Below are 27,220 nucleotides of genomic sequence, written 5' to 3' on the forward strand. Positions count from 1 at the left end.
TTGGATAAAGGAAGAGAAGAATTGCTTCTCATTTTCCTCTCTGTCACTAGGGATAATGAAAGTGGCCCCTGCATGGTAGAAAGAAATGAAGAGAGGTGGTCTTTCGAATTTACAACGGACTTGTTGACTTCAAGAAATTATAGATAGTAAAGTTAATAAAAACGATGCAACTTTATGCAATCTCCTCTATTGGTGCCCTCACAACCATAAAAAACGATGAACCTGCCTACAAGTTGGAGTAACAGGAGAGGTGGCTAAAGAAATCCACCATGAGGGCGGAAGAAAAATGGAGGAAATCACTTCAAAATGGACAGAACCAACCCTCGGAGTATGTTATTCTTTTCTTCCAGAAATTTAAGGTATTATTACCTGTACATTAGAGCTCATTATGTCTGTATATGATTTAGACGATAGCTGAGATGATGCAGCAGAGCATTTAGCAAGTCCTGCACTGAAATGCTGGTAGATAATGTGCTTGGCTTCCAATTCTTTCAGTAGTGCCAAGCGCATATCTGAAAATTATATCAAGTATAAGAGGAAAAGACACATGATGAATCTTAAGTGCAGCGTTATTAAAAGATTTAAAAAATAAGGTGAACATAAAAGGCAAAGCGTGAATCTCAACAGGGCACAGTGCAAATAACCCTCTCCACTCAACTGCAATCAGAGCCAAGTATCTTGAATGGTTCATTAAAGCAGCATAGTTTTGATCAGTTGAATATAGTAACGCAGGGGACAACATAGGAAAAAAGAGTCTCAGTCAACGAGCAGGATTAGTTTTATCAACGTCATTTCCATTTCAGAATTCAAAACATGTGAAGGTTGGCAACATATTTATGCTAGTTATTTTCAAGTTCCTTTTAGTTGACAAATACATAAACTAACATTTTCACTGGCAATGGTTCGAGGATTAAACAGCAAAAAAAAGAAGAAGAAGAAGATGCAATGCATAGTGTGAATAGAGTCCTAATCAATAATTAGTTTCTATGTGCATAGACTTTCTAAACTTCTAGCCAAAAGAACACACTGGAAGCTGCAAATTTGAAAATGCATCAATATCGTATCATGCCACAATGAATTTCCTCTAAAAAATCCTGGGTGATGGTATATGCTTGATTCATTAGGTTTTTCTGAACAGAAAAGGGCAACTCAATTTTCAAAACCATTCATCATTCCAATGGGAGAGTTTCAAAATTAGCAAAGGCTGATTATAAATTTCCCTTTTCCAGTAAACATGTTGATTGTAGTGTTACTAATTTCCGAATGAACACTTCACTGCTACCAGAAATTAGCAATTGCAGAAGCAGTAATGACAATAAAACGCACATGTGGAAGAGAATGCAAATGTTATAATGAATATACTAACCCCATAATAAAGCATATAAACTCATGGAACAGACCGGCTGCTATTTCTCATCCCAATTTTCCGCAATTCTTGCAGATGATGAACTATTTCTTGAACAAATTGTAGTCCCTCTTTTCCAGATTGAAGAGAATTGAAAGCATGCTCCAGAAAATTCCTATCAAATTCAAGTGCCTCCAATCTTCCATTAAGGTCTGAGATCTCATTTTCAAGAACAACCAAATCAATTTCTTTGTGTTGCTTGGACGATTTTTTCCCATCAAAAATCAGATGGTTACTTTCATTGTTGGCAAAAACTTGATGTTTGCCCACTGAAGAACTGGACATTTCATGGGCAGGAAGGCTTCCATTAGATACAGGTGAATCCTTTTGCATTGACAAATTATCCTCTTTTGTCTGATCAGCAGTTGGACTCCCCTCATAGTCTAAAGATTCTCCCACATTATGCCCTCCATGAGCTGCTTCCTTGGAATAGTCACTATTAGACATGAATTGCGAACCCCCATGAGATGCAAATTGATGAAGTTTCCTCTCCAAACCCTTCAAACGTTCTGAAATGAGCAACTTTTCATCTTCATATTCTGACAAAGAAGATTTGACACTAGCAGGTTTCTCATTGTCATTCAAGACCTCCCTAAATGATGAGCTACAAGGAACAATGGTATCACCATAGTATGGGGAAGTATTCTCTAAACTCATGTTTTTCCCCTTCAGATCATCACTTTCCACATGTATAGTCTCTGCTGTTGATTCATTGGAGAGGTTCAATTGCAAAGAGTCTATCTCTGCTTCCAAGTCCTGTATTTCTTTCTCTTTCTCAGCCAGCAGATCATTAGCTTTCTCCAGAGCCTCAACATCATACTCTGCTTGCTCTTCCATCATTCTTAGGTACTGCAGGGCCTCCATATGAAGTGCTGCCTTTTCCTCTTGCAACCTTGTGATCATGGCCATTGCCTGATTTGCAGAAATTGCAGAAGCACTTCTTTCTTCCTCTAATTCCTTGTACAAAGCGCTTATGTGTCTCCTATCTGACTCCACTTGTCGCTTTAACCGATCAATAATACTTTCACCTTCAATCTCAGTGAAAAAGCTTCCATCGAGAGACTCAAGACCGGATGATTCAGTGCTCTCTGTCTTAAGGATTTGAACTCCATTAGATCCCAAAGCATTATTCATCTGCAATTCATCATCATGACCTTCAATCCCGGTGATAGTGTTATGCAAAGATAAATCAGGCCCTTCAGCAAAAACATTTTCCGTCGGCAACTCCGTATCAACTCTTTCAGGTCCATTCACAGTCTGTTTTTTTGCCATAGAAGTTCTTGATTCTCCATCCTCACCACTGGCAGCAGGCTTCCATACATCAATCAGATCCACACTACGTGAATTTATAGAAGGCACTTCATTAGCAACCTGACCACCTCCTCTGGTATTTGCAGTTAATATAGAAATTTCCTTGTCCTTGTTGATGGATATATCTTGTCTGTCACCCATTCCAGTGTCATTTGCTGCTAGAAACAATCACAGGAAGGTAATAAGTTGAATATAAAACAGTTATCGTCACACATAACAGGCAAGTGAAAAGATATGGAGAACTTACATTTCCTTTCTGATGCTCCCAAAGGACCTTCAACAGCATTAGATGATGAGGGAACTGCTAGTGACATGAGATCAGAGAGTGCAGAAAGATTGTAATTCTGAGAGAAAGGAAACATGAGCTCACTTCCCGTCGATGACACTCCTACATGAGTGTCCATTACACTGGATGAAGAAGGAAAATCATCAAAAGAAATAAGCTGAGGTAGGGCAGAGGGATAGTGTTCATGATCAGCTTGCTGCCTGTTAAACTCAACATCAGAAGCCAAACCTTTCAAGGAATGATATGTCATCTTCTCCGAGGCTATACCATCAGTCCATGTTTTGGGGGGAACTATAGGCTCTTCCTTCAGCTCCTTCATTATATGACTAATACTACGGCCCTCATCATCATCAGAAAATGGGAATTCCGACTCAGAATCAGAAGTGAACTTGAGCTCAGTGTATGCTACTTGTGACCCAGGATTGTGACCACACCTTACAAGACGGTGAGATGTTACAGATCCAGGAAAATTCTCTCTCCTTTTCTTTATATTTTCACGGTGGGTTAAATGGTGGGGCATGGGAATATTAGGCTTAGTCATCCCACTCCTAGGTGATTTCAGTTGGGCTACTCTGTTGGAAGGCTGTCTTGATCTCCAAGGCTTATTGCAACATGAGCACATCCTCATACCAACAGAACCAGAAACAAGTTCTCTGCTCCACAGATAGTTCTCAAAACCATTAGTGCCAATATCAAACCCGAACTTACCCATCAACAGTCTGTTTATATCTGTGCTTGATTTGCTTTTCATAGTGGATGACAATAGACATTCCTCACACATTCCATAGCCATCAGCAAGCTTCCCATGAATGTGACAAGAAATCAAGGTTGATATTTCTGATCTATGGTTGCTGCAAATTACATTTTTATAAAATCCAGGTTTTTCATTGCCCAGAAAATGACCAAGCCTGGAACAAAACATGCAAGGTATCTGCAATCTGCAATAACTTGCAAATTTTGTCAGCAGATACGACAGTGCAGCATCAATAAGCAGCAGAAAGATCAAAAACCATTCAGAAGCTGCTGATTGTAGAACTGTCATAAACCTCTGCAAATTCCTCTGTACTTTAACAAATGAGGTGCCAACTGGAGCCATTTCCATCATAAACACACTAGAACTCCATGAATTTTTGGACTCGCTAATAGGAAAAGAAAAAAAAGGCTGTTATTCATCAAAATATTTCATAGGCCAATCATCCAAATGCATATCTTCTGAATTCAATGCAGCGAGTTGCCACAACCCCCAGAAACCAGAAAAATTTAATGAATTCAGAAATAACTAAGTTACAAATAAATCTGCAGCAATGCTTTTAAAAAATGAAAAAAGAAAAAAGGAGAAAATCAGAAATGTCTCAGAAAGCCCCAAAAAGGAGGATACTCAACTCAACTGTGTACTTTTACCAAAGTTTTTAAAGCTTGACGTGAGACTCTATCTAAAATAATTGAACCTGAAAAAAAGGCAAAGTTAATTAGGGCATAAATGAAAGGATCATGAACTGACAAACTCCTCGTATAAATGGACAGTTGGAACAAATTCTTAAATAACCTTCAAAGTTAGGGAAACCTGGCTCAGAATACATAAGAAAATCAGTACAGATTTTTCTCTACCCAATTGCACAAGGCAGTAATAAAATCAACCAACAAGAAGGATACTAAATTAAAAAACAAAAAGAAGAATCCTCTACCCAGCCCAACTACACAATATAACACTAGAATCAGCTAACAACCCCAATAATGATGACAGACAGCAAATTTAATTTGCAAACCACATCGATTGATGCTAAGAAGCCAATCCCAGATTCACTTTTGAGATTGTTTTCTACTTGGTCCCACAAAAAAAAAAAATTATCCCTTCTGAATTTTGCATAATTACGAATTCACTACTTCATGCATGATCTGCACTCTTTCAAGGTTAGAAACACAAATGCTGAGAGATTAAGAACCGCCAAACCAATCATTATAAGTGAAAAGAAAAAGGGTCACTGTGAAATACAATGTACAATGCAATGACAACACAGATTCGTATAAAAAGAATTGAACTTTAAAAATGAGTTTCAATCATAAGCACCAAAATGAAAACCAGAGATAGAAAATGCACCTGGGACACAATGGAATTTAACGAGGAAGAGAGTGGAAGGGCATTGCCATTATAAATGATTTCCAAATTCGACAAAGAAAATTAGAGAAGACAGACACGAAGGTAGTGATAATAAGGGAAAATTATAAAATGGTTGATTATTTATCACTGAGGAAAATGAGTGACCGTTGAAATGAACAGTCTCGGATTAGTATGGTGATGGCCAAAATAGGAATGCAAATGCAATCGGCAAACAAAACCCATCCCATCCCGATTATGTGGACAGGTGTTCAACTTTTGTTTAATAAATTAGATGGTCCGCCGCTTCTCGAACCAATTTTTTTAAAACATCAAAAATAATGTTAAGAACACGGTGAATTTCTTTGCAGAGACATTAAACTCCACATAAATCTTGAAACTTCTTAATTAGGATTTTTATCAATCTGGCTCAAGCCTTTAATTAAATTTTTTGATCGAATCGTTTTCACAATTTAAAAATAATCTAGATATCAGTAAAAACAAAGGTTTAACTTTAAAAAAAACTTATATACATGTAAAAAACGGTTCTAGATTAAATCGAGTCGGGTCATGGAATACTAGCTGTAATAAATATATTTTTTTATAAATTATTTTTATTAAATTATATAATAAAAAATAAATATTTATATAATTAAATATCAATTTTAAAACATATATTTATTTAAAATTATAATAATTTTATTAAAAAAAATAAAAATAAATCATGAAATTTATTTCTCAACATGATGAAATTTATTTCTCAAGCACTTTAATATTATTAAATGAATTAAAAAACTAATACTTCAATATTATTAAATGAATTAAAAAACTAATAGGTCAAAAAAATTTAAAAAAACATATCGAGTTCGACGGGCAAACACTCCAAATATATAAGTCGGGTAATTCAGGTCAACATGTTAAACCTGCAAACCAGATCATGAACTCTACTAGAATTAATAACTTGTTTTAAAAAAAAAATATTTAATTATATAATATCAAAAAGAAACGATCACAAAATCAAGCACCAACCAAATATTAGAGCTTTTTTTTATATTACAATAACCTCATAGAAAGTAAAACAAAATAATTTATGAAATTCAATTCTCAATCAATCTATTACTGAAAGATAAAATTTTTTAAAAAAATTAAAACCACAAATTAGATCAACTCATGAAACCTGCAAATCAAGTCAACCCATAAAACTGGTGAATAGATCCATGAATTTTATAAAGTTTAATAATAATTTTTTAAATTATTTTTTTAACTATAAAGTAAAAACAATAAAAGATCATAAAATCAATAAAAATAAAATAACTCATCAAACCCATGAATCAAAACAACCCAGGTTACAAAACCAAAGCTGTAAACTGATCATTAACTCCACAAAATTTAATAACTTGATTTAAAAAAAAAAACTATTTTTTATTTAATTAAATGTTAAAAAAATAGATAGTCATAGACTGATCATTAACTCAATATTAAAATTTTTATTTGACATTGCAATAACTTTATAAAAAAATTAAAAAAAAAATTATGAAGTTTGATTACCAAATAACAAATTTAAAAAAATATATAATCAAAGAGATTTTAATAATCAAAGGACAAAACTGAAATAAAAAAAAAAAAGAAAAGAAAATGAAAGTCTGGGTGGTAAGGATACTACCTCCAATAAAGGTCAATTACCCATGTTCGGGTTAAGGGATAAATCTTTTAGAAGTTTAAGGGATTATTATAATAAATGTGAAGAGAAGATGAAAGACGAATTAAGTTAATTGTTAACTAAATTCTTAATAGATATATATATATATACACACCTTAGTTTACTCAATAAAATTTATTAAATTGCATTGAAAAACTTTATATTATATTAATTAATTATTTTATGACACAAAAATTTCATGATCCTTCTAGTATCGTTGGGATTAGTAGATGACTTTATATTTTGTATTTATAAGAATGTTAATGATGTTGCATATTATGTGTGATTTTTGATAATAATAAAATGAATGTAAATATTTTATTGCAACTATTATGCTAAGATTTTATGATGTTTTGGACTTAAATATTAATTAAATTCATGATTATTCAATGTGAATTTTAATTTAATAATCTTTCTATTAAATTTCTAAAATAGCAGCTTAATGATCCTTTATGGGTGGTAATGTTTCAATTATTGCATGGATGATTTAATTGGAAAATTTCAAGTAAAATTATTTATTAAACTCGAGAAATGCTGTAACCCGAACCATTGATTTCTCGTATTTATTTGAAATGTGTTTAAAATATCTCTATATAATTTTATATACACAAAAAACACAAACCCATCGTGTAGAGCGGACCCATATTTATTAGAATCTAAAATAAATAGAAGTAGAATCTGGTAATGGTATGGATATTATTTAAAACATTGGCTAAATCTTCATCTGTCATTTGTTTTTAATATAAAAAAGGATATCTTTTCTTCCAGTCTATTTTACGTGTGAATCATTGACTTCGCCCTTTTGCTAGCAGCTCTTCGATCCACCTGGAAAAACTCCATGGCAAGAACACTGCTAACATGTGTTTCTTTCCTTGTTCAAGAAAATGCATCTCCACAACTGAATGTTTTTTATGAGAACGAATTATATTCATATACGCTGAATAAATGAAAGCAATTGATGAACAGTTGGAAGCACGAGTTACTATTAGCTGTCCCTTTCCCTCCTTTTCTTTCAAGAAGCTTTCAGACATAAGATTTGCGACGATGCCACCTTTACGCTTGAGGCCCATCATTTTGAAAATTTCGTGAGGATTGGAGAGGGGCCGCGCGGACGCAGGCCCCAACTAGCACAAATTATGACGTACACTCTCCCACTTGGGGAGATGTTAGGCTCGCGCGCTGTCCACGTGCAATGAGAACCGCCAGCCTAGGCCATGGGCCTTCTTGATCGCCCATCGACCCCGTCCAGGTAAGTAATTTTTTCTGCTCAGCTGCCTGCTATTTTATACTCCATCCTTCAACTCCACTCTCCATTTCTTTCCGATGTGGGGCAAAGATCAGTCGATCATCAGCACGTAAAACAAAGACTGTATCGAGGTTTTCAAAAGCATTCATCTTTCTTGGAGAAGCTGTGTGTTTTGAACCAGGTTGGATCCATGAAAGGATTCTTGGGACCTTTGAGCGTAAGTTGAGGTCTTGTATTTTGGATCTGGTTTCTTCCTTTTTTGGGTTTTGATAATTTGATGGAGATGGTGATGGGGTGGTGGCTTTGGATTGCAGCGGCTTGGAAGTATTAGGAGCTACTCAGGGACGTTTAAGAGATCACAATTGCGGCTTGAAGGGGTTAAGGATGTTATTGCTGTTGCTTCTGGTAAAGGTGGCGTTGGCAAATCCACCACTGCTGGTACTTTTTTTTGGGTTTACTTCTGTTTTTTCATTTCTTTTTTATTTTATAGTCTTAGGGGCAGTTAAGTTGAAGGGTTTGTTTCATTTTGAGCTTTTTAACAAGTTTGTTTTCATTTTTCTTCTTAATATGGAGTCTCTTTTGGGGTTTTGGGACGGTTCTAAATGTCAGCATCAAGGAAAAATTTCCGTTCTTTTTGTCAGTTTTGCTGAGCTAATGAGGCAATTAGGTGATTACAATGTTCTAACTTCCGGGTCAATGATTGTATGCTGATTTTGAGAAATGACTGCGTTATTAGTTTTCATTTTGAAATATTTGCTTTTTCTGTGATGTTTTAAGTGGGGGTGGTTTAAAGAGGAGTGGAAAGTTGAAACTAACTTCAAATTATGAGCAATATTGATTGTTTCTCTGAATTCAAATGCGTTTGATTGCCATGTCATATGTCTACTCTTTGTACATAAGATCCACGAGGCATTTACCATTCCCCCTTTCCTTAATGCTGTTTGATTTGATTCTTATCCGCACACTGGTTGGACCTGCAGTTAACTTGGCTGTTGCACTTGCTATTAAGTGCCAACTGAAGGTGGGCCTGCTTGATGCTGATGTTTATGGACCATCTGTTCCTATGATGATGAAGATTGACAGGAAGCCAGATATTACTGAAGGTGACGCATTAAGTCTCTAATGTGTTCAAAAAGGCATGTTGTCGATTTAAGGTAGTATTTTAAGTGGATATCAATAAGTTGATCCTTGTAGGTGTGATAGCAAGGGGTTTGAGATAGTTAGAAGTTGTTTGCTCTATTTATGATCGTTTACTAACCTGGTTGATTTCGTGACTCATCATTCTCATTTCTCACTCTCACTACTGAATTACATGCGTTGTGCTTTGTACCTTGCAAAATATGTGTATTTTGAAAATATACTGAGACACAAGGAAGTGAACTTATCGTACAAGTCAATTTTCACACACCCCCCCCTCCTTGACTCCCCTTCTACACGCATGGCAGATGCCGATGTTGGAGAATGAGTTTTTGTTTTTGTGACGTCATTTACTTCTAGTGATTTCCTTGTGGGCTGAAGTTATGTGAATTTAACATCCAGTGTTGAGCTTGAGGTGATACACCTTCACACCCAAACATATGCAATGGATCTCTGTTTGTCATGCTTATAACTTGTAAACAATAATTTGAACATAACTTTCTCTCTCTCTCCTCTCTCTCTCTTGCAGATAAGAAGATGATTCCAATAGAGAACTATGAAGTTAAGTGTATGTCAATGGGATTTCTTGTAGAGAAGGATGCCCCTATCGTATGGAGAGGTCCCATGGTACGTTAGTCGTTATATTTCTCCTACATGTTGGCAACTCATCTTTCAGATGGATTGTGGTCTTACATCTACTTAACAAAAAATCTGAACAATTCATCGTCAGTTAGTGTAATATGATGCTTTTCCTTGTCTTTTAGTGAAAAATATGTCTAAACATTGATAAAAACAAAAATCGAGATAACTCCATGCTTTATATTTACTCTCCTTTCATCCATGTGCCTTTACATCATCTGCAAATGATTACTGGTGGCAGGAATGTAGCAGTTTTGTCCATGGAATTTTTTATTTGCTTCTTATGAGAACTTGAGTCTACCTTCTACTACAGGTGATGAGTGCTCTTGTGAAAATGACTAGGGGAGTTGATTGGGGGAATCTTGATATTCTTGTGGTGGATATGCCCCCTGGTACTGGCGATGCACAACTAACTGTGACCCAAAATCTGCAACTATCTGGTGAGTAAAGAGTATTTCATTTAGCCCGAGGACAAAAAAGATTTGCTCTCCATTTCCATTTTAAGGTTTTGTTAATTTTGTTGTGCTGATTTAATTATCAAAATGACGATTGCATTATGCTGACCAGCCTTTTGTCTAATTAATAATACTAAATGTTGTTTCTAGGTACCTTGTTTATATTAGTATTTTTTTTTTTATTCCTGACCTCTATTTTTATGGCTCCTGGATATAATATGGATATGTTGTGACACTGCAAGCATTATGTTTACGGTGTTGAAAATGATTTTGGATGACTTAATATTTCATTTGCTTCATCTGGCTTTCTATCGTTGCATTTCTGTGGATGACTTAATATTGATTCCCTTCCAACTATTTTGTAAACAGTAAACTTTTTTCCTTGATAATAAGCAGAAAAGGTTGTGATGTTTGTACATGTGCTTTGGTTGGTTCATTCAGTCTGTTTCCCACATGTTATAGAACTCCCTGTATCTAAGTGGGGGCCAAAGAAGAAAGCTTTTCGTATTTTATTGCCAATAAGTGACTGTTTCAGCAACATATTTTCTTCTTGTACAGGTGCATTGATTGTTTCAACTCCACAAGATATTGCGTTGTTGGATGCTCGTCGAGGAGCTAATATGTTCTCTAAAGTTGGCGTTCCTGTATGATCATTTCTTTTGCTGAAATCTGCAAATGTTTCATTCAGTAATTAGTGAAAAAATTCAGCAATTTGGCTTAGATAATGAAGCATTACTAGATATTGCATAAATAAAAAACTGATTATGATCAGTGGCATAACTTTTTTTATTACAAATCACATTAGTTGCAAACAATAATGATTTTGTAAGTTTTGGCGCCACACACATGAAACATGCAAGCTTCTATTGGTGGATTGATATATTTCTCTTGCATGCATGTGTTGGTGGATTGATATATTTCTCTTGCATGCATTTGTTTTCATGGATTTATTAGTTTTTGGTATATTAGTAGAAACTGAAAGCAAGTGTTTTCCTCCTCTGTTACTTGTCATGGAGGAGTTTGGGATTTTTATTATATTAGTTGTGATATTCTATAGGAAAGGAAAGAAAAGCTGCTGTTAATAATTCTATTTATAAGCATCCTAATGATGTTTACAGATTTTGGGATTTGTTGAGAACATGAGTTTCTTCAAATGCCCACATTGTGGTGAGCCTTCATTCATTTTTGGGAAAGAAGGAGCTAGAAATGCAGCTGCTTCAATGGGTCACAACTTTATTGGTGAGATATGCCAACTTTTTTATTTATTTACATTCGACACAATGAGTGCAATCTCTTGATGTTCCAGTTGATTTGTAAATAGTAATTCACTTCAATTTACATTATGATGTTTCAGATACCGTTAGAAGTGGACGTCAGAAAAGGTTCTGATGAAGGCATCCCTTTAGTGATTTCAGCACCTGATTCTGTGATCTCCAAAGCATATGGTGATACAGCACAAAATGTTGTCAACAAACTTGAGGAATTGGCAAAGGAGCCATCTCTCTATCCAGAGATTAATCTGTAAAAACTTTGGTAGAAGAACAATCTCCCCTCAATCTAGTAGCCATCAAATACTTTTTCTTGATTTTGTTACTTGCTTAGGTGTATGCTAATTTTAATATCTCTTTTCCTTTTCGTTGTATGAGTAAGTCGATGTATTCTAGAAATAGGGCATAGGGAAAAGCTCAGAGCAATTTGCTCCAGATCTCAGCCAGTGGCTCTCTTCCTCTGCAGATTGTTTAGCTACACTGACAACATTTTGATAAGCGAGTGAAACAATTGGGGGTATGCATCCACCTATCCTGACACCATTCCAGATGCTGTAGCCAGACTATTGACATTAATTTTAAGTTTTCTTGAAGATATAGCACTGATGAGAATTCATTAACTGTTGAATGATTACAAAAAAGCTATCCATTTACCTAGTCGTGAAATACCAGGTTGCAATAAGTCGTTGGGGAGGATTAGTTTAAGAATTCCATAACCCAGAAAAACTTGTAGCTCAAGAATTCCATATCCCGTGTCCTTTCTGTGCTTGCACCTTTGCTCACAAAAGATTGATTTGTGGTGCTGAGCTTATTGCAACACGGAATTATTCTAGAATTTCTCCACTGAATTTGCAAACTGTTACTTCACAATGACCTCAGACAGCATATGATTCTCATCCAGAAAAAGAAAACTTGAATGTGCATCTACCGCGCATACCTCTCTAAGGGTTCGTTTATTAACGCGAAGCACCGTGTTGAGAACATTTATTTTGTGTTTTTAATAAACGGGCTTTATCTTGATATGTTTTTTTTTTTTTTTTATCAAGAGATTCAAAGGATTATTTTCTGTGAGGCAGATATATATCGTGTAGTCATTGTATATTGGATTGGCATATGTTTAAAACTGTATATAAAGAGTTTTAACGAGAGCATCTTTGAATACTTAAAAGTTTTATATCCCAAGCGAGTTCTTAAGAAACTGCTCGTATTTTAACAAAAGTTGCTCTTCGCAGTCGTATCAATTAGCCGAAAGGCTTGGAAAAAAACGCCGTTCTAGGTGGTATGCTGCCTGTTGATACCAGATTCAAAGGATTAGCGCACCTCTTAGGTCAACATAAAATCATTCCTTTCAAAACCAAAAGGAAGAATTTATTCAAGGCACAAATGAGAGATATTTTGTTTCATCACAGAGTTATTTGATTCTTCTTTTCCTAATCTTTATTAGGTTTCATGAGGAAATACAATGAATCGACGCTTAAATTTTTATAATTTTTTAATGATTTTATAATAAAAAAAAACTTGTTTATATATAATAATCACAGCATAGCAAGTATAGTTTAGTAATAAAAATGTGATTCGTATTATTATTCATAGTTAAGGACTGATACGAAAGACTTATTATGATAAAAACTTTTACTTATGCAATTATATTTTTTATTAGAGATTACAATGCGGAATAGAATGAGGATAATATATTGTCAAAAATACTAGATTATAAAGAAGCTATCATATACCATTTAAGTAGGCAATTTTTTTTATAGGATTCCATACTTTTAAACTTTATAATGTTTGTTTTTGGTACTCTGAACTTTTGTTTTAGATCTCCAATTAATCCTAAGGATATATATTCTTTTATATCTTGTAATTTTGGGTGATGGTTCGAGTCAAGTATCACAACTTTTTTTACTCATTTTAAATATTGTTTTTCTCATTCTATGTTGGAATAAAAATTTATTGATAGACAAGATTTTACAAAAAAATTCTTTATAATATTCTTTATAGAAAAGAAATTTTCTTTTTCTTATATGGTTGAGTTTATTTTTTTTAAAATAAATTAGAATATATTAAAATAATATTTTTAAAAAAAATTAATGTATGAAAATGATTTAAAAATATTAAAAAATTAAATTCTTTTTTAAATAGTTTGATGTAACTTCTAAAGATACTGAAAAGAATAAAGTTATCTTTATTTTTTTATAATATTGAAAAAAATGATAAAAAGAAAAAGAAAACTATCGTACATTTGAGAGATCAATATATTTATTTTTCTGATGGTAAAAAAGTATTTATATTTCTTTAAAAGAAAAAACTTCTTTGAATCCGAGATATCAAGAAGGAAAAAAAAAAAAACTTCTTTGAATCCGAGATATCAAGAAGGAAAAAAAAAAAAATCTTATCCTTACAAGAAAAGGGAAATAGGAAAGGCTAAAACTTAAAAGTTGATCAAAGATTTCCTCCCAAAATCCCCACCCAAACAGCACTTAACGGGAAGAGTTGCAGCGGTCTCCACTCTCCACTTGACCACGCCCTTTCCTGCAACTAGAGGCATATCCATTCCTCTCAGTTTCCTTCCATTTCCCTCCTCTCATTTCCGTTACTGTCCTCTCTTCTCTTCACTCTCAATCTCCTTCCCGTTCCGCCCCTGAATGCATAACTACACCGTAACTCTCAAATCTCCACTCCCTTACCATGCACCTCCTTCCCACCCTATCTTTTCTCTCCCACTTAACCCTAGACAGTTTGTCCTCCCTTTATCCCCTCAAAAAACTGGAGGATCCACCTACCACAACCCCGTTTTCATCTGTAAAGGAACCCAACTATCCGTCCCCAGTCATGGCTCTACTTCGCTTGGACCTTCAAACGGGAACGGTGCTGCCGTTCACGACTGGAAAGTGAGGAGTGTTGGTATCGAAAACATTGATGTTGCCACCCTGGGAAATCTCTGTGTTGATATTGTTCTTAATGTTCCAAAATTGCCCCCTCGTTCTCGTGAGGCTAGTTTTGCTTATATGCAAGAGCTGTCCAAATCCCCACCTGATAAGGTTTGCTCTTCTTTTAAATGATTTCAGTTGTTTGACTTTTTGAAATTATTAGTAACGAAGATAAATTACATTGAAAAATATGAAATTGGAGTGTTGTATTTATGACACTGTTGTTAATATTAGATTTTAATTTGAATTTTTGATTTATTATTATGGTTTTAGCAGAAATTTAATCAGTATAATTGAAAATCTATGAAGTTTAATTCTCGCATCAGTGACCCTTTTATTTGTTTTAGCTGTTCATCTGTTTTTGGATCAGTTTTGATGTGATTTTTGCAAGTTCAGATGCTGATGTTAGTATTTAATATGTGGAGATGATTGGTGTAAAAAAAATGACAAGGAAAATAAATAAAGTTATGTTTGTGTTGATTAATGTTATTTTTGAAGAATTTCAATTGGTATTTGACTCATTATCTTACTAATAAAAGGCAATTACATTACTGAGCACTTGTCTGTGTTGGTTGTTAGTTTGTTTTTAAAGTAATTTGTGCGTGTTCCTTTTTGCAAGTAGAAATACTGGGAAGCTGGAGGTAACTGCAATATGGCTATAGCAGCTGCAAGATTGGGACTTCATTGCGCCACGATTGGTCACGTGGGTGATGAAATATATGGGCAATTTTTGCTTGATGTGCTTCGCGAGGAGGGGATCAGTATGGTTCGAATGAGTGAAGATGGTGATATTGTTGATAGTTCTAATGCTTCATATGAGACCCTTTTGTGTTGGGTTCTTGTTGACCCTTTGCAAAGACATGGATTTTGTAGGTAAATGTTTTCCTGGATTTGTAGAATTAGATTACAATATTGAAAAAAGAAAAGAAAAGAGGTTGCTATTATCTTTTTGTGCTCAACAGGATCATCTTTATGTGGCTTTTGTTGTTTTCAGTCGAGCAGATTTCTGCAAGGAACCTGCATTTAGCTGGATGAGTAAATTATCAGAAGAAGTAAAGATGGCTATTAAACAGTCAAAGATCCTGTTCTGTAATGGTTATGGATTTGATGAGCTTTCCCCAGCTCTGATAATGTTAGCTCTAGATTATGCTGTTGAAGTTGGAACGTCTGTTTTCTTTGATCCTGGACCACGTGGAAAGAGTCTTTTGACTGGAACACCTGAAGAACGACTGGCTTTAAGCCATTTGTTGAAGATGAGTGATGTTCTTCTTCTAACATCTGATGAGGTTTGACCAAGAACTTTCTTAGAATGTTTTAAGATTAGCTTCAGTTCTCAGCAAAATGCAATCACTTTAATCTCCAATCAAAAGTTCAAAACTAGTCCAATATTGAAAACAATTCTGAAAGCAGTAATAATGACAATAATAAATACATAAGATAGATTACCTTGTGTTTTTGTTTATATCCCTTGCATACTGTGATTGGCACGTGTATACCTAGAGTTTACAAAATAATAGAGAGTTTTGTCGAGCATGAAAAATTTGGAAAGACAATTTTTTAGAATATTCTTCATTTAACTTAAATATGAAATGCTGTATAGAGATGAATTCAGAGTTGTGGATGAGTTAGTCTGGATATTGCAATGAAACCATGGTCAATGTGTAAACTATTCTTCAAAAACTTTCATTTGTTGAAGTATAAACTGATTGTTAAATGAATTAGTTTTATTAAGCACTTTCCATCTGTCCCAATAAGTGTTTGAAGTTCAATGCTAACAGAAATTCTTACTGCGTGATTGTCATCTATAACTTTCACCTTGTTCTTTGGATATGCTGTCAATTACAGATTGCTGCTTACTTCTATAGAACCAATGAGTACTGAAATCCTTCATGGCTCATGAATACTACTTGTTAATGGATACACAACATGACTAAAAAGCTCCAAACAGCATCATCGATGTGTTTTATCCACGAATTAGAATATTAGTTTTAGATTTTTCCTTGGCCATTATACGCCAGGAGTAATTTCTTTTCTGGTTTGTCTTGGAGCTTTTTATGGCTGTTACAAGTAGTTTGTTACACTTCACTTGTATAGCAATTAACTCGTCTTTCATTTGTGCTCTGAGTTTGAATTCTTTAAGCTGTTTGCATGGTGCTGTTCTGATTTAGTTCGCATACATCAATTATCTGACAGGCTGAGTCATTGACTGGAATAGGAAACCCAATACTGGCAGGGCAAGAATTGCTTAAAAATGGGATACGCACAAAATGGGTGATCATTAAAATGGGTTCGAGGGGCTCGATTCTAGTTACCATGTCAAGTATATCCTGTGCACCTGCATTCAAGGTATGATATTCCTGACCTTTTCATAGAGTCATTTGACGGTGCAACTCTATTGTATTTCCTTGAAACCATGCGCCTTTATTCTCCTGTATAATGCCTTAGTTTTAGGATGTTTTTAGTGCATCAAATTTGAACATGTTCATTGTTAATTTCCACCATTTACTGCCTCATTTTGCTTGCTGGACATTTCCAAAGCCTTTCGGCTTTCAAAACCTGAGAGGAAGCGAAACCAAGAGCATGGCAAGTAGTAAAGAGTCTTTGTTCTGATCATGTTTGATTTTTCTTTTTCTTTTTTCTTTTAATTTAGGTCATGTAAGTTTTGCTTTTATACACGTGTGAATAATTCATGCTCAAGCTTCCTATAGCTAAGCTCTTGTTTCTACCCATATATCTTGAAAAGTGGAAAATAAGATTTTGATTGATATTCTTAGTGGACACTGTACAGTCCAATCTTTTGTCTAACTATTTTTGCCATTACATGTCCTAAAAAGTGGAAAGTAAAATTTTGATTGGTATTCTAAAATGTGATCAGGTGAATGTCATTGACACTGTTGGATGTGGAGATAGTTTTGTAGCTGCTATTGCATTTGGTTATATCCATAATATACCATTGGTAAATACATTAGCAATTGCAAATGCAGTAGGTGCTGCAACCGCTATGGGCTGTGGTGCTGGTCGTAATGTGGCTACCTTGGAGAAAGTAATTGAACTCATGAGAGCATCAAATATCAACGAGGATGATGAATTCTGGAATGAACTAGTAAAAGATATGGATACTGGAGAAATCACGTTTCTGTCAAAAATGGTCATAAATGGAAGGAACAATCAAGTAAACCATGTCGCTCTACAAAAAGTGGTTTCTGAACTGCTCCCAAAGCTCAAAGATAATAGGTTAGAGGGAAAAGTGGCTTCTTGATGGATACAGTAGAATGCAGGTATCACTTGATGGATGCAATAGAATGCAGGTGTTTAGAATCAATTTGATTTTTGAGGTACTAATTAATTTTGTTGGTTTAGAGTGCTCAATTTCACTGGCAGTTCTGCTTGCCATGTAATCCATTGCCATAAGTAATACAACAGAGTTCATCTTTGGTGGAACAAGGATGAGATACTTGCCAAGAAAAGTTCCTTTCCAGTCAAAGAATCAGCAGAAGTCACATTTTTCCTCTTCTGGATCATTTAATATGATGGTTGCGTGTTGACATCCCAGAGAGTTGTGCTTTTGAACCGGGTTTCTCCGAACAACTTTTCTTGCAGTCCTATGCTCATGAAGATGTTCCAATTCTTTGCACCATTGCAACATGATTACTTCTGTAGCAGGTATTACAATATGATTTTTATTCTCTATAAAAGAGATTGATTTCTCTTGCACCATATTAAGTTTTTGTTAGCGCCAAGAAAACACTAGGCTCCAGTGATTGCAAATTGTTGAAGTTGCGTTCCAAGTCTATGATGAAATGAAATGATTTCAGGAAAAAGGTCCGAGCATTAGCATATTTTCTTGCATGCTTAGTAACTGAGGGTGAGTTCCAGAAGGATGTGGCCTGTGGATGATGATAAAGTGATCTATGTATGTAATTGAAGTATGTAGAGGAGCATTAGTATAATGAATGAGGAACCCCGTCCAGGATTACCAGCTTCCATAAGACCCCACCTTTTTTAGCTTCTTGCAATACCGATTTGACACCATAATTATTCAGCATTTATACGAAGCCGCCATTGCCAGTAACTCGTATTTGGAACTTATTTTTTACGTGTTTTAAATTATAATCATGATTTACAGTATAAAGATCGTAAAGAAAATCGGTGATTGGGATCAGTAGCTGCAATGGGCAAAAATTCACCTGCGGAACAAAACTTGTCTCTCCATTTTGCTTAGGCTCTCTTGGCGCTCCTATGTTTACCATGTTTCCACTGAAAGAAAAGTATTTCAGGGCAACTGGGAGTGTAGTCGCTTCTAAATGCCCTGTTGTTGTTTAGTGTCTATTCGTTCTAAAGCTTTAATTTTGCTGCCTCTTCCAGACCTGGAGAGTACTACAGCGTTTTTTACTTGAATTTTTTTATATTTTTTCTGCCAGACCATGTTATTTCTCATCTTGGACTGCGTTCTTTTACGCAACCCTCTTGGCCGGTGGCGCATTTTGTTTCCGTGGTGTAAAAGTCTTTTAATTTATTTTTTTATAAGTTTAGATATTTTTATATTAAAATTAAATTTCAAAAATATATATTGTTTTAATATATTTTGAAATAAATATTTTAAGAGCCGTATCATAGTATATAAACTCAGCCGTTTTGGAAAGTGAAAATATCATTTTTTGTGTTTTTTTTTTGGGTCAATCACAATTTAAAAAGGAATTTCGCCATGATGATGCTGCTGCTGCTCTGCATTTCTACATGGCTGCATCACCTTCACCAATCAAATTGATGGGATGGGATTTGGAATTCAGTGAATTAGATTTTTTGGGCCCCTAATGTAATCAAAGAACGATACTAATTAGAATTACAATATTGCCGAAGACTTCCACCTCGTTGCGTTCGTTTTGTAATAATCTCTTGTTACTCATGTATAATTTTTTTTTCTTGGTTTGAGAATTGAGAGTTACTAACCAACTTTTTCTAGTTTTTTTTTTTAAAAAAAACAATTATTTTTCAAATTGATTGATGCTGCGGGTAGAATGGAATCAATTGACACAGAGAGACGAAAGGAAAGCCCTGGTCTCATCTTTTTATCCCACTAGAGAATCGAAGTTCACCTTACTTTATTTACAGCCTATTGAATCTTAAAAACCATTCCAAAATTGATTTAAAAAAGTTAGAGAAACCCAAAAAAATATAAATTTGGGTAAGATCTCGAGCACATGCATCCAGTATAGTCATCTGTTTATGCACGGCATGTTAGCAACCCAGCCCAACTTGCGTGGCATGCAAGGTGCTGGGCATGTATCTATCATTTTTCTTTATCTTTGATGTGTATTCTTAGCCAAATATATTAGGTCCAGACAGCATATCTCAACTTCTTTTTATTTTTAATGGGTGCAACTACCTTATTCGAACCCAACACTTGATAGGATTTTTTAGAGATTTTATGTGAGTTTTTCAATATTTTTCACTTATCTTATACTTATTATTTTGATTATAATATAATTTAAAATATCACAATGTTAGAATTACATTTAAACCTTTTATATCCATAAAAAAACAAAATTCATGAGTTATAAATATATCATGAATCTTTCAAACTCAAAGGTTGCATTCTCTTTATTTTTCTTAATATTTTCAGTATATACATTTTCAAATTCTATCTTTTTAAATTGCCTTTATACTTTTTCTTTCTATAAAGTTACTAACTTTATTATCAAAAAATCTCCATGTTTATTAAAGAAAAACTTTTTATAGGTACCAAGCATATAACATCTGCTAATATCAATAACCCGAGCTTTTCATGTCAAGACACATATATATTAATTAAAAAAATAAATTAAATTACTTGAACCGAGAGATTAATTAATTATTTAATACATCAACTTTATTTTTAAATAATTTAGATTGACCGTCCAAAAATTTTTATTTATATACATTTTAGATTTGAGACCCACCACAACCTCCATTAAAATTTATATTTTGTTTACCAGGAAAAACGAAGTGTGAAAGCACATGGATTCATAAGCAACGCAGACATTTTTGAACCCTCCTAGCCAGCATGTAGACACCATATTTATATATAACCACACGATTTTCATAATTAAGAGTCATAGCTTGGTAAAGTAACATTCAAGTCAAATAACTCAAGCTCCTGCAGGCATAATTTTAACTAGTAATCCTTACATTTTGATGCCAGCTGCCTGTGCTTGGACTTTTCTCTTGATGGGTGATTTTCCCCTCCTTATGGATCTAATTACGAGATCGAAGCTTACAACATGAGACCGCACCCCAAATAGAAAACATGCACTACAATGTTGCTGACAAATCTCGACTAAAAAACTGCCTATCTCTCGGTTTGAGACAAAATATTAAAGTAAAAGCTCGAAGTCTAACACAAGATTATTTGACTGTTCAAACGATATTGTCAAGTTTGTGTGTGAATGTGTTCATATTGGCGTATCCAATAAATATGGCATGAAATATTGCTGCCGCTTGCCGCTGGGCAAATTGGAAAATGGAAACCGTGGCAAATATTCAAAGCAGCTTCGGTACTAGATGACGCCATGTATCTATAATATCTCATGTGTACGGTCAAATCGTCATGCTTTACAGAACTCAATGCTTTGAACTCGTAAATTACGTTTTGCTGACAAACTAGACAGGGTATTAGTCGCTAAAGTTGAATTTCCTATCACATTCAAGCTTAACAAACAAAAAGACAGGCAGATGTCTTGACTTGGGAGTTGGGCTTTCTAAAGAAAGCAATTGAAGAGGAAGACCTGGCCTTTTATGCTGTCTTGGGCTACTCTGCTCGCTGTCTGTTGTTTTGTTTCGAACCTGTACTGTATTCCACACTTTGTTAGAGATGGTTTGCTCATTTCTCAAAGTTCTATCAAAACCAGCAGCTCATGGCTTGAAAAGCACATCAACAACAAAATCATAACCTCTACTCCAAGGAGTTCCTTGTTGAAACAACGCACTCTAAACAGCAATTTACACCAACTGGCTGTTTTAAGCTAAATCCAGATCTTTGTAAGCAACAAGAAACCTATCTGTGCAGAGGGACCTACTCATTAGTTGTACTTCTCGTGAATTATTTCATAATAATTATTGCTGGCCTAAGCAAGCGACACCCAACCGAATAAAAAGGAAAGATGCCTACCCCGCTTTCAACAGGCACCATTGTAGAAATGTTCTCAATTGTGAACAAGAAATACATGACACCTTACCTTCTGAGAACATGAATGCTTGAAATGTAGTAACAGAAGTCTATTACAAAAAGAGGCTTTGACTTTTTTATGTAATTAATCTGTACAGAGCCAATGATTCCCTTTGCTTTTTTATTAGCTCTCACTCTAATGTGTTTTAGGGTGATAGATTTATCAATCAATTGTCGTTTAAAGGCACATTATTATCAACTTTATTATTCTGTCATCATTTCCAACAATAAGGGGCCCCAAAAGGCCTATTTTGACTCCACATTTTGCATCTAAGACTGTATGTTTTTCTTCATGATAGATAGATTTATGGGCCAAGAATCGTTTGGCTGTATGTAGGAGGCGTCTCTTATTGATGCTGAATTCTATGATGGAACGACGCAAGGACGACTACTGTCCACAGTAATATAGGGTAGGGTACCTTAGCTGGATCTCATAATTGTTACTAACTTGTCCGGCTTTGCTACATGATCTCTAGCTACTTAAAAGTGGGATCGAACATGAGGTACAGGGATTTTTATATGCTTTAACTGTGAACAGGACATGTTATCTACCAAATTGTGATGAACCGCAAAATATCGATGACAATTAAAAGAAACTAGGAGCATATCACCAATGCATTTTGTGTGTGGACACAACTTGGCTTGCCATTGTCTGCTTTAAATATTAGCAGTAGCCTTTCACAGTCTGGCGCCAGCAACATAAGGTTGATTGAATGAATTCAGCTTTTGGAATAAAGGAAGATTTGCTGAAAAGAATTGCTTTGATATCTAGTCCCAGAAACAAGAACTGAGGGGGCTTCTCCAACATTTTCTTTTCTCAAACTGAGATTACACACTTTGATCACATGTACAGGATGCTGCTCAGTTCCCTTGTCATAAAAAGAAGTGTTATGATAACATGGTTATAGTTTGGCGCCTCTTTTCTGCTTCAGAAGTAATTAAATCACCTCAGGCTTCCCAAATACAATATTTTAGAGAAGACAAACAAATTAATTTCTGCAAATTAAAGTCTAACTTAATCAATTACCGATCGATGAAGCTCAGGTCTTTTTTTTTTTTTTTTTGTGGAATCAAGTTAAAGTTTACCAGTCAATACTTCATGTTCTAAGAATCATTCTTTGATTCCTTTGCGTACATCGTAGGTAACTGATGATGAAATATATGCTCTGAAAGTTCAACTATTCAAAGTAATATGCTAAATAGACTCTTTATTTGGCAACAAAATTCAAGCTGTCGGTTGAAACATTGGGTTTTATCTTTACTCGTCACTTTATAAAAAGCAACTTTAACTGCAGCTACCTTGGGAGAATTTCAAACCTGCTAGTCTTTTACATATTCATGGATTAATTAGTCATATGCATATATAGCCCTTTATGCAACAAATTAATTAGTGACTGAGTACTGTGATTTAACAAGTTAGTGACTTGGTTTTCCACTTTCTTTTGTCCATTTCTCTTTCTTCTTCTTCTTTTTTTTTTTGTTGTTGACCAAAGATTACGTCTTTAAGCAGTTCAGGCCAATCAGTGTTGGACTTGGGACTTAAGCTTGGCATAGTACAAGCTCCACATATATGCCATCATTTATGAAGTTCTCCACCTCCCACCTTCCCTTTACCTTAGTGGCAAGCAAAAGATATGTTCCTTACTTGACATGAACACAAGGGTCAAGGTCTTGCAAGCAAGACTCTCTAAGACTAATCAGCTCCATTAATCACGGATATCTAACTAAAATCATGTTTTGTTTTAGCAGGTACATGGCTGCGAAGTACAGTTCGATTATATAAGAAAAATGTCCCTTGCGTATTAATGAACATTAAACAACACGAGTCATTCTATGGTGCCTCGGTTTTTTTTTTCTTTTTTCGGCTGCAGGTGACTCTGGTTAAAATTAAAGCCACTGTCTTTTGCGTGTATTAAATGTTCTGGACTATGACCAAATCTATTTCGAGAAATCAGTGTACAGTAAGTACCATTGGAAAAATGACATCAATTTGGTTGTTGGATTTTCCTAAGCTGACAATCCTTGATGATCCGATGTTTTTAATGGGATAAGCTAGACGGTCAAAACGCTTTTTTTACTGAATCGGTTTGAAAGGAAGCTGTTGATACACAGACCCCATATTGGTGTCGGAACCCTAAAAGAGCCTGTTTGGGTTGACCTCATCATCGAATGCACACACTTATTGTTAAGACAAACAAATATTAATTATCATGTTTGAGAAAAAAGAGTAGTTAAAGTTAACTCATTTCTGCCCAAAAACACGTTTACCTATGTGTGAAAAGCTTGGTTAGGGGTAGTGTAGAAAGTGGATTCCAACTCCATGTCATGTGACTCAAGCTCGAATATCTTTATCATCCCTACGTATATAAGGACCCCATGAAAAAAAATAATGCATGGCCAAATCAGAAACTCCATGATTTGTCTGTCTCCCCCTCCCCCCATCTCTCCCTCTCGCGTATTAACTGTTGAGGGGATTGTCGTCTGGTTCGATGTCATTCATGAGAAGCTCAAACATAAACGTAATATTGAATGATTTCGGACCAGGCTTCATTCCCCCCAACAATGTTTGATTAGCGTTCACAGAATGGATTGAGGTTTTTTATGCAAAGCACGCATGATGGTCTTCCTGTCTTTGATCTCTCTGGTCCATTGTAATTAATTTCTTATCATGTTTTTCCTTGACTGAGCATATATTTTATGTAACAGGGCTTAATTCAATCTTCTCCATGGTATTCCTCGGTTAGATTCAGATAAGGGATCCTGCAAGTAAATTAAGGTTGGTGTTTTATTGTCTCGATAATAGTATTAAATTTTGCACGAACTATTTTTGTGATTTTCTTTTCCTCCGATGAAGAGAACACACCTCAATGCTAATTCAGCAACCAGAGGCGGCAGTACATGGTATGATTTCAGTTCCAATCTCTTGTTCATGTCTCAACATGATTGTATCTTAGAGAATATTTTCTCTGTGTATGCGATACATATTTCAGGAACCAGGGGAGCAAGAAGAAGAAAGTATCCAAATTTAGTTTCCAAGCCTGGCTTTTTAAGTGTTTTTGCCTCGTTTAGTTTCATATGATCTTCAGCGGCATCACCATTAACTTCTCATTTGTACCAGGTGGGTCAGATGTATTAACTCTTGTGGGTCAACTTTAATAAATAAAATTAGAACTACCATAACTGGGATCAGATGAACATGTGAAGTTCATTATTTCTGGTGGGTCAGATTTGTTTGATATTGTTGTCATGTACATGTATATATGTATGTGTGTTTGTGAAGAGAAACTGCAGCTTCATGTAAGGACTGGCAATGGATATCCATTTCAATGTGTACAAAATTTGTGAATTCATACCTTATCTATCAATATCAATATTCGGATCTGACAATATTCATTATGGATCGGATCGGTTCGGACAATATTCATCGAGTTGGGATGAGATTATACTATCCCTAACTCCATGGGCGCTTTAATCAAGAGGATTGTAAGGCAAAAGAATCAAATCATGTACAAAGTCTAAAATTTAATGGGGGAAGTTGAACAAGCAGTTGTATTGTACTGTTAATTAATTACATGATATCACGATATTGATGATTAATGAGTTCAGCTTGGTATCCATGCTCTTATCCTCTTCTAAAGATCACATGTTAATTTGAGGCCCTTCTTTATGGAGAAAAGGAAGACGAAGCATGATCGATGTGACGATAATATCATGTTTGTTAGTGTAGAAGTAACATCTTTTGTTCGGATTCTCATGTTGAAAGCAGAAAAAAATTGAAATTGAAAGATTCGAAGCAATCGAATCGAAGAACTGCTTGGTGCGATGTGAAAGGGATGGAAAAGGGAGATGAAGGGGAAAAAAGTCCAATTAGTTGATGATAACCTGTAGAGAATCTGCTCTGCTTATGCGCTACGTACCAAAGTTGTGATGCAACTCCTTTTCCATGCATCAATATTGAAGGGCTCATACTTGCTTAAAGTCTAGGGTTAGGGTTACCAAAGAACAAAAATTTCTCTCTTTTCTCCCCTAATTTTTTCCTGGAATTTCTTCGCATGTCCCATAGGATGGCCGAGATGGGTTGGAGTTGAGGAATGATCATGGCAAAGCACCCCATCTTTTAAACAGTACATGGCAGGGATGGAGAGAAATTTGAGAATATATTTTGCATCTTGAAGTCATTAACTAATTAGACAAGCGAACAGAAAAAATACAATGATTTATATTTAATAAATATATGATGTTTATTTTTTTCTCAACTAAGATTTTTGTATCTTAATTATGGAGCTTTTGATCTTAATTTCTTTTTTAAAAATGATTTGTTATTTTATTTTATGTTTTGATTTTATTACATAACATAAATATAATGATTAACAATTCAAACTATATTTCATAATAAATCTTAAAACTCACAAGCTTTTGATGTAAGTTGAAACATCCATATTCATCCATTGGTATTGGTTGAAATGAATTAAGGATGTAAATGATACATGATTTCACTATTATATTATCGTAAACTTTTAATTAATTTAAGGGGATTTGATGAATATTGATCTAACATGGATATAAATTCCTTATCCCTTTTTCTAGTTTTACTTCTTAATTAAAAAAAATATTTAACACACCTCTTAAATCAAATTAATTAAGCTTGCAATATGAACTTTTAATTAGCTTAAATAAAAAAAAAAAAAGAAGCAAACATATGATAAGAAATCTTGATCTAAAGTTTCCAATTTAAAAAAGTTATCATATTTTCACTCGTCTGAAACTTCATTAACATGGTGTTTGATATTATAATTAAAATAATATAATTAGCTAATAACTTAACTCTTCTGTTAACATGGTGTTTGATATTACCATTCAATTATTTTCAATTATTTGTGAATTATTTTTTTATTTTTGTATCACTCTAATAAACTGATATTAAAAAAATTATTTTAATATATTTAAAGATTAAAAAAAAAAACACTACATCAAGTGTTCAATCAATGGAGTAATTATTAATTCTTATGATTTTAGCATTATACATGGATATGGACAAAATCTTTAAATGTGACTTAGTTTAGGCAAAGACGCAATGTCACGTGACTTGCATCTTAAAGTGATAAACGGAGTTACAATTCTCCTACTCCTTTTTTGACTTGGGTGCAACGATGCTTCAAAAAGCATTCAACAACTAACACAAAAAACCATTCAAAGTAGTGGCTTTATTTTTTTTTTCATGGAAAAAGAGAGACTTTAGGGCAACACAATCACATATCTAGGAGACCTACTGGTGAGCTAGGCTTCCCCAAATCATCTTCATTTAGAACAAAATCTACCATAAAACAGAATTATCATTCCATGATTAATGCAACTCTAACCTCGTAAGCACTAAGGTGCATATCCAACATCTTGGCTTCCATATATATATATATAAGAGAGAGAGAGAGAGAGAGTTGTCTTATAAGGCCTTGAATAATTTCGGCAAAAGGTTGGCAACAGGCAATCATGGAAAAAAAATCTACAGGGCCCTCGGGATTGATTTTGTCACGTACGTAGTGAACAT

At 34.6% G+C, this 27,220-nt stretch overlaps 3 protein-coding genes and 1 long non-coding RNA gene across 12 annotated transcripts; 3 read left to right on the plus strand and 1 right to left on the minus strand.

The window, feature by feature from the left end:
• On the minus strand, positions 1 to 5,362 carry LOC105126756 (uncharacterized). Of its 5 annotated transcripts, XR_842475.1 has the most exons (5): positions 5,101 to 5,362; positions 2,964 to 4,141; positions 1,367 to 2,874; positions 461 to 512; positions 1 to 369 (listed from the first exon to the last, which is right to left on the minus strand). XR_842475.1 is itself a non-coding variant. In XM_011027719.1 (4 exons), the coding sequence occupies exons 2-3, from the start codon at positions 4,105 to 4,107 to the stop codon at positions 1,388 to 1,390; spliced, it is 2,631 nt and encodes an 876-aa protein (XP_011026021.1). In that variant the 5' UTR covers positions 4,108 to 4,132; positions 5,101 to 5,362; the 3' UTR covers positions 1 to 512; positions 1,367 to 1,387. The 5 variants fall into 5 exon arrangements, 4 of the variants coding, with proteins under 4 accessions (XP_011026021.1, XP_011026023.1, XP_011026022.1 ...); XM_011027719.1 differs by having other exon boundaries at positions 1 to 512; positions 2,964 to 4,132; XM_011027721.1 differs by having other exon boundaries at positions 1 to 512; positions 1,367 to 2,871.
• Positions 5,363 to 7,609: 2,247 nt separating this feature from the next.
• LOC105126757 (iron-sulfur protein NUBPL-like) lies at positions 7,610 to 12,686 on the plus strand. Of its 4 annotated transcripts, XR_842477.1 has the most exons (10): positions 7,610 to 8,259; positions 8,357 to 8,480; positions 9,023 to 9,145; positions 9,709 to 9,806; positions 10,132 to 10,258; positions 10,832 to 10,917; positions 11,392 to 11,517; positions 11,628 to 11,806; positions 12,008 to 12,124; positions 12,598 to 12,686. XR_842477.1 is itself a non-coding variant. In XM_011027723.1 (8 exons), exons 1-8 carry the CDS (start codon positions 8,233 to 8,235, stop codon positions 11,660 to 11,662), a joined length of 741 nt encoding a protein of 246 aa, XP_011026025.1. In that variant the 5' UTR covers positions 7,611 to 8,232; the 3' UTR covers positions 11,663 to 11,752. The 4 variants fall into 4 exon arrangements, 2 of the variants coding, with proteins under 2 accessions (XP_011026025.1, XP_011026024.1); XR_842476.1 differs by having other exon boundaries at positions 7,612 to 8,259; positions 11,628 to 12,124; positions 12,598 to 12,631; XM_011027723.1 differs by lacking the exons at positions 12,008 to 12,124; positions 12,598 to 12,686 and having other exon boundaries at positions 7,611 to 8,259; positions 11,392 to 11,512; positions 11,628 to 11,752.
• A 1,230-nt stretch (positions 12,687 to 13,916) lies between these two features.
• On the plus strand, positions 13,917 to 17,985 carry LOC105126759 (fructokinase-1-like). 2 transcript variants are annotated; one of them, XM_011027725.1, is made up of 6 exons: positions 13,917 to 14,582; positions 15,094 to 15,344; positions 15,466 to 15,757; positions 16,665 to 16,817; positions 17,347 to 17,749; positions 17,832 to 17,985. In XM_011027725.1, exons 1-5 carry the CDS (start codon positions 14,187 to 14,189, stop codon positions 17,728 to 17,730), a joined length of 1,476 nt encoding a protein of 491 aa, XP_011026027.1. In that variant the 5' UTR covers positions 13,917 to 14,186; the 3' UTR covers positions 17,731 to 17,749; positions 17,832 to 17,985. The 2 variants fall into 2 exon arrangements, with proteins under 2 accessions (XP_011026027.1, XP_011026026.1); XM_011027724.1 differs by having other exon boundaries at positions 17,347 to 17,985.
• Positions 17,986 to 24,082: 6,097 nt separating this feature from the next.
• On the plus strand, positions 24,083 to 25,071 carry LOC105126760 (uncharacterized). The gene is made up of 2 exons (XR_842478.1): positions 24,083 to 24,269; positions 24,382 to 25,071. It is a non-coding gene; the product is annotated as an uncharacterized LOC105126760 (long non-coding RNA).
• The last annotated feature ends 2,149 nt before the right edge of the window (positions 25,072 to 27,220 follow it).

This window comes from Populus euphratica, unplaced genomic scaffold, assembly GCF_000495115.2.
Source record: "Populus euphratica unplaced genomic scaffold, PopEup_1.0 scaffold30.1, whole genome shotgun sequence".
Taxonomy (NCBI): domain Eukaryota; kingdom Viridiplantae; phylum Streptophyta; class Magnoliopsida; order Malpighiales; family Salicaceae; genus Populus; species Populus euphratica.

Excerpts from the sequence above, each read along its gene's own strand:
- LOC105126759 (XM_011027724.1), top strand. The coding sequence starts at position 14,187 with ATGCATAACTACACCGTAACTCTCAAATCTCCACTCCCTTACCATGCA. Across the intron at positions 15,345-15,465 it reads CAAAGACATGGATTTTGTAG|TCGAGCAGATTTCTGCAAGG; the intron begins GTAAATGTTTTC and ends TGTTGTTTTCAG. Across the intron at positions 15,758-16,664 it reads TTCTTCTAACATCTGATGAG|GCTGAGTCATTGACTGGAAT; the intron begins GTTTGACCAAGA and ends ATTATCTGACAG.
- LOC105126756 (XM_011027719.1), bottom strand. The coding sequence starts at position 4,107 with ATGATGGAAATGGCTCCAGTTGGCACCTCATTTGTTAAAGTACAGAGG. Across the intron at positions 2,875-2,963 it reads GGGAGCATCAGAAAGGAAAT|CAGCAAATGACACTGGAATG; the intron begins GTAAGTTCTCCA and ends GATTGTTTCTAG.
- LOC105126757 (XM_011027722.1), top strand. The coding sequence starts at position 8,233 with ATGAAAGGATTCTTGGGACCTTTGAGC. Across the intron at positions 9,146-9,708 it reads GAAGCCAGATATTACTGAAG|ATAAGAAGATGATTCCAATA; the intron begins GTGACGCATTAA and ends TCTCTCTTGCAG. Across the intron at positions 11,518-11,627 it reads GTCACAACTTTATTGGTGAG|ATACCGTTAGAAGTGGACGT; the intron begins ATATGCCAACTT and ends ATGATGTTTCAG.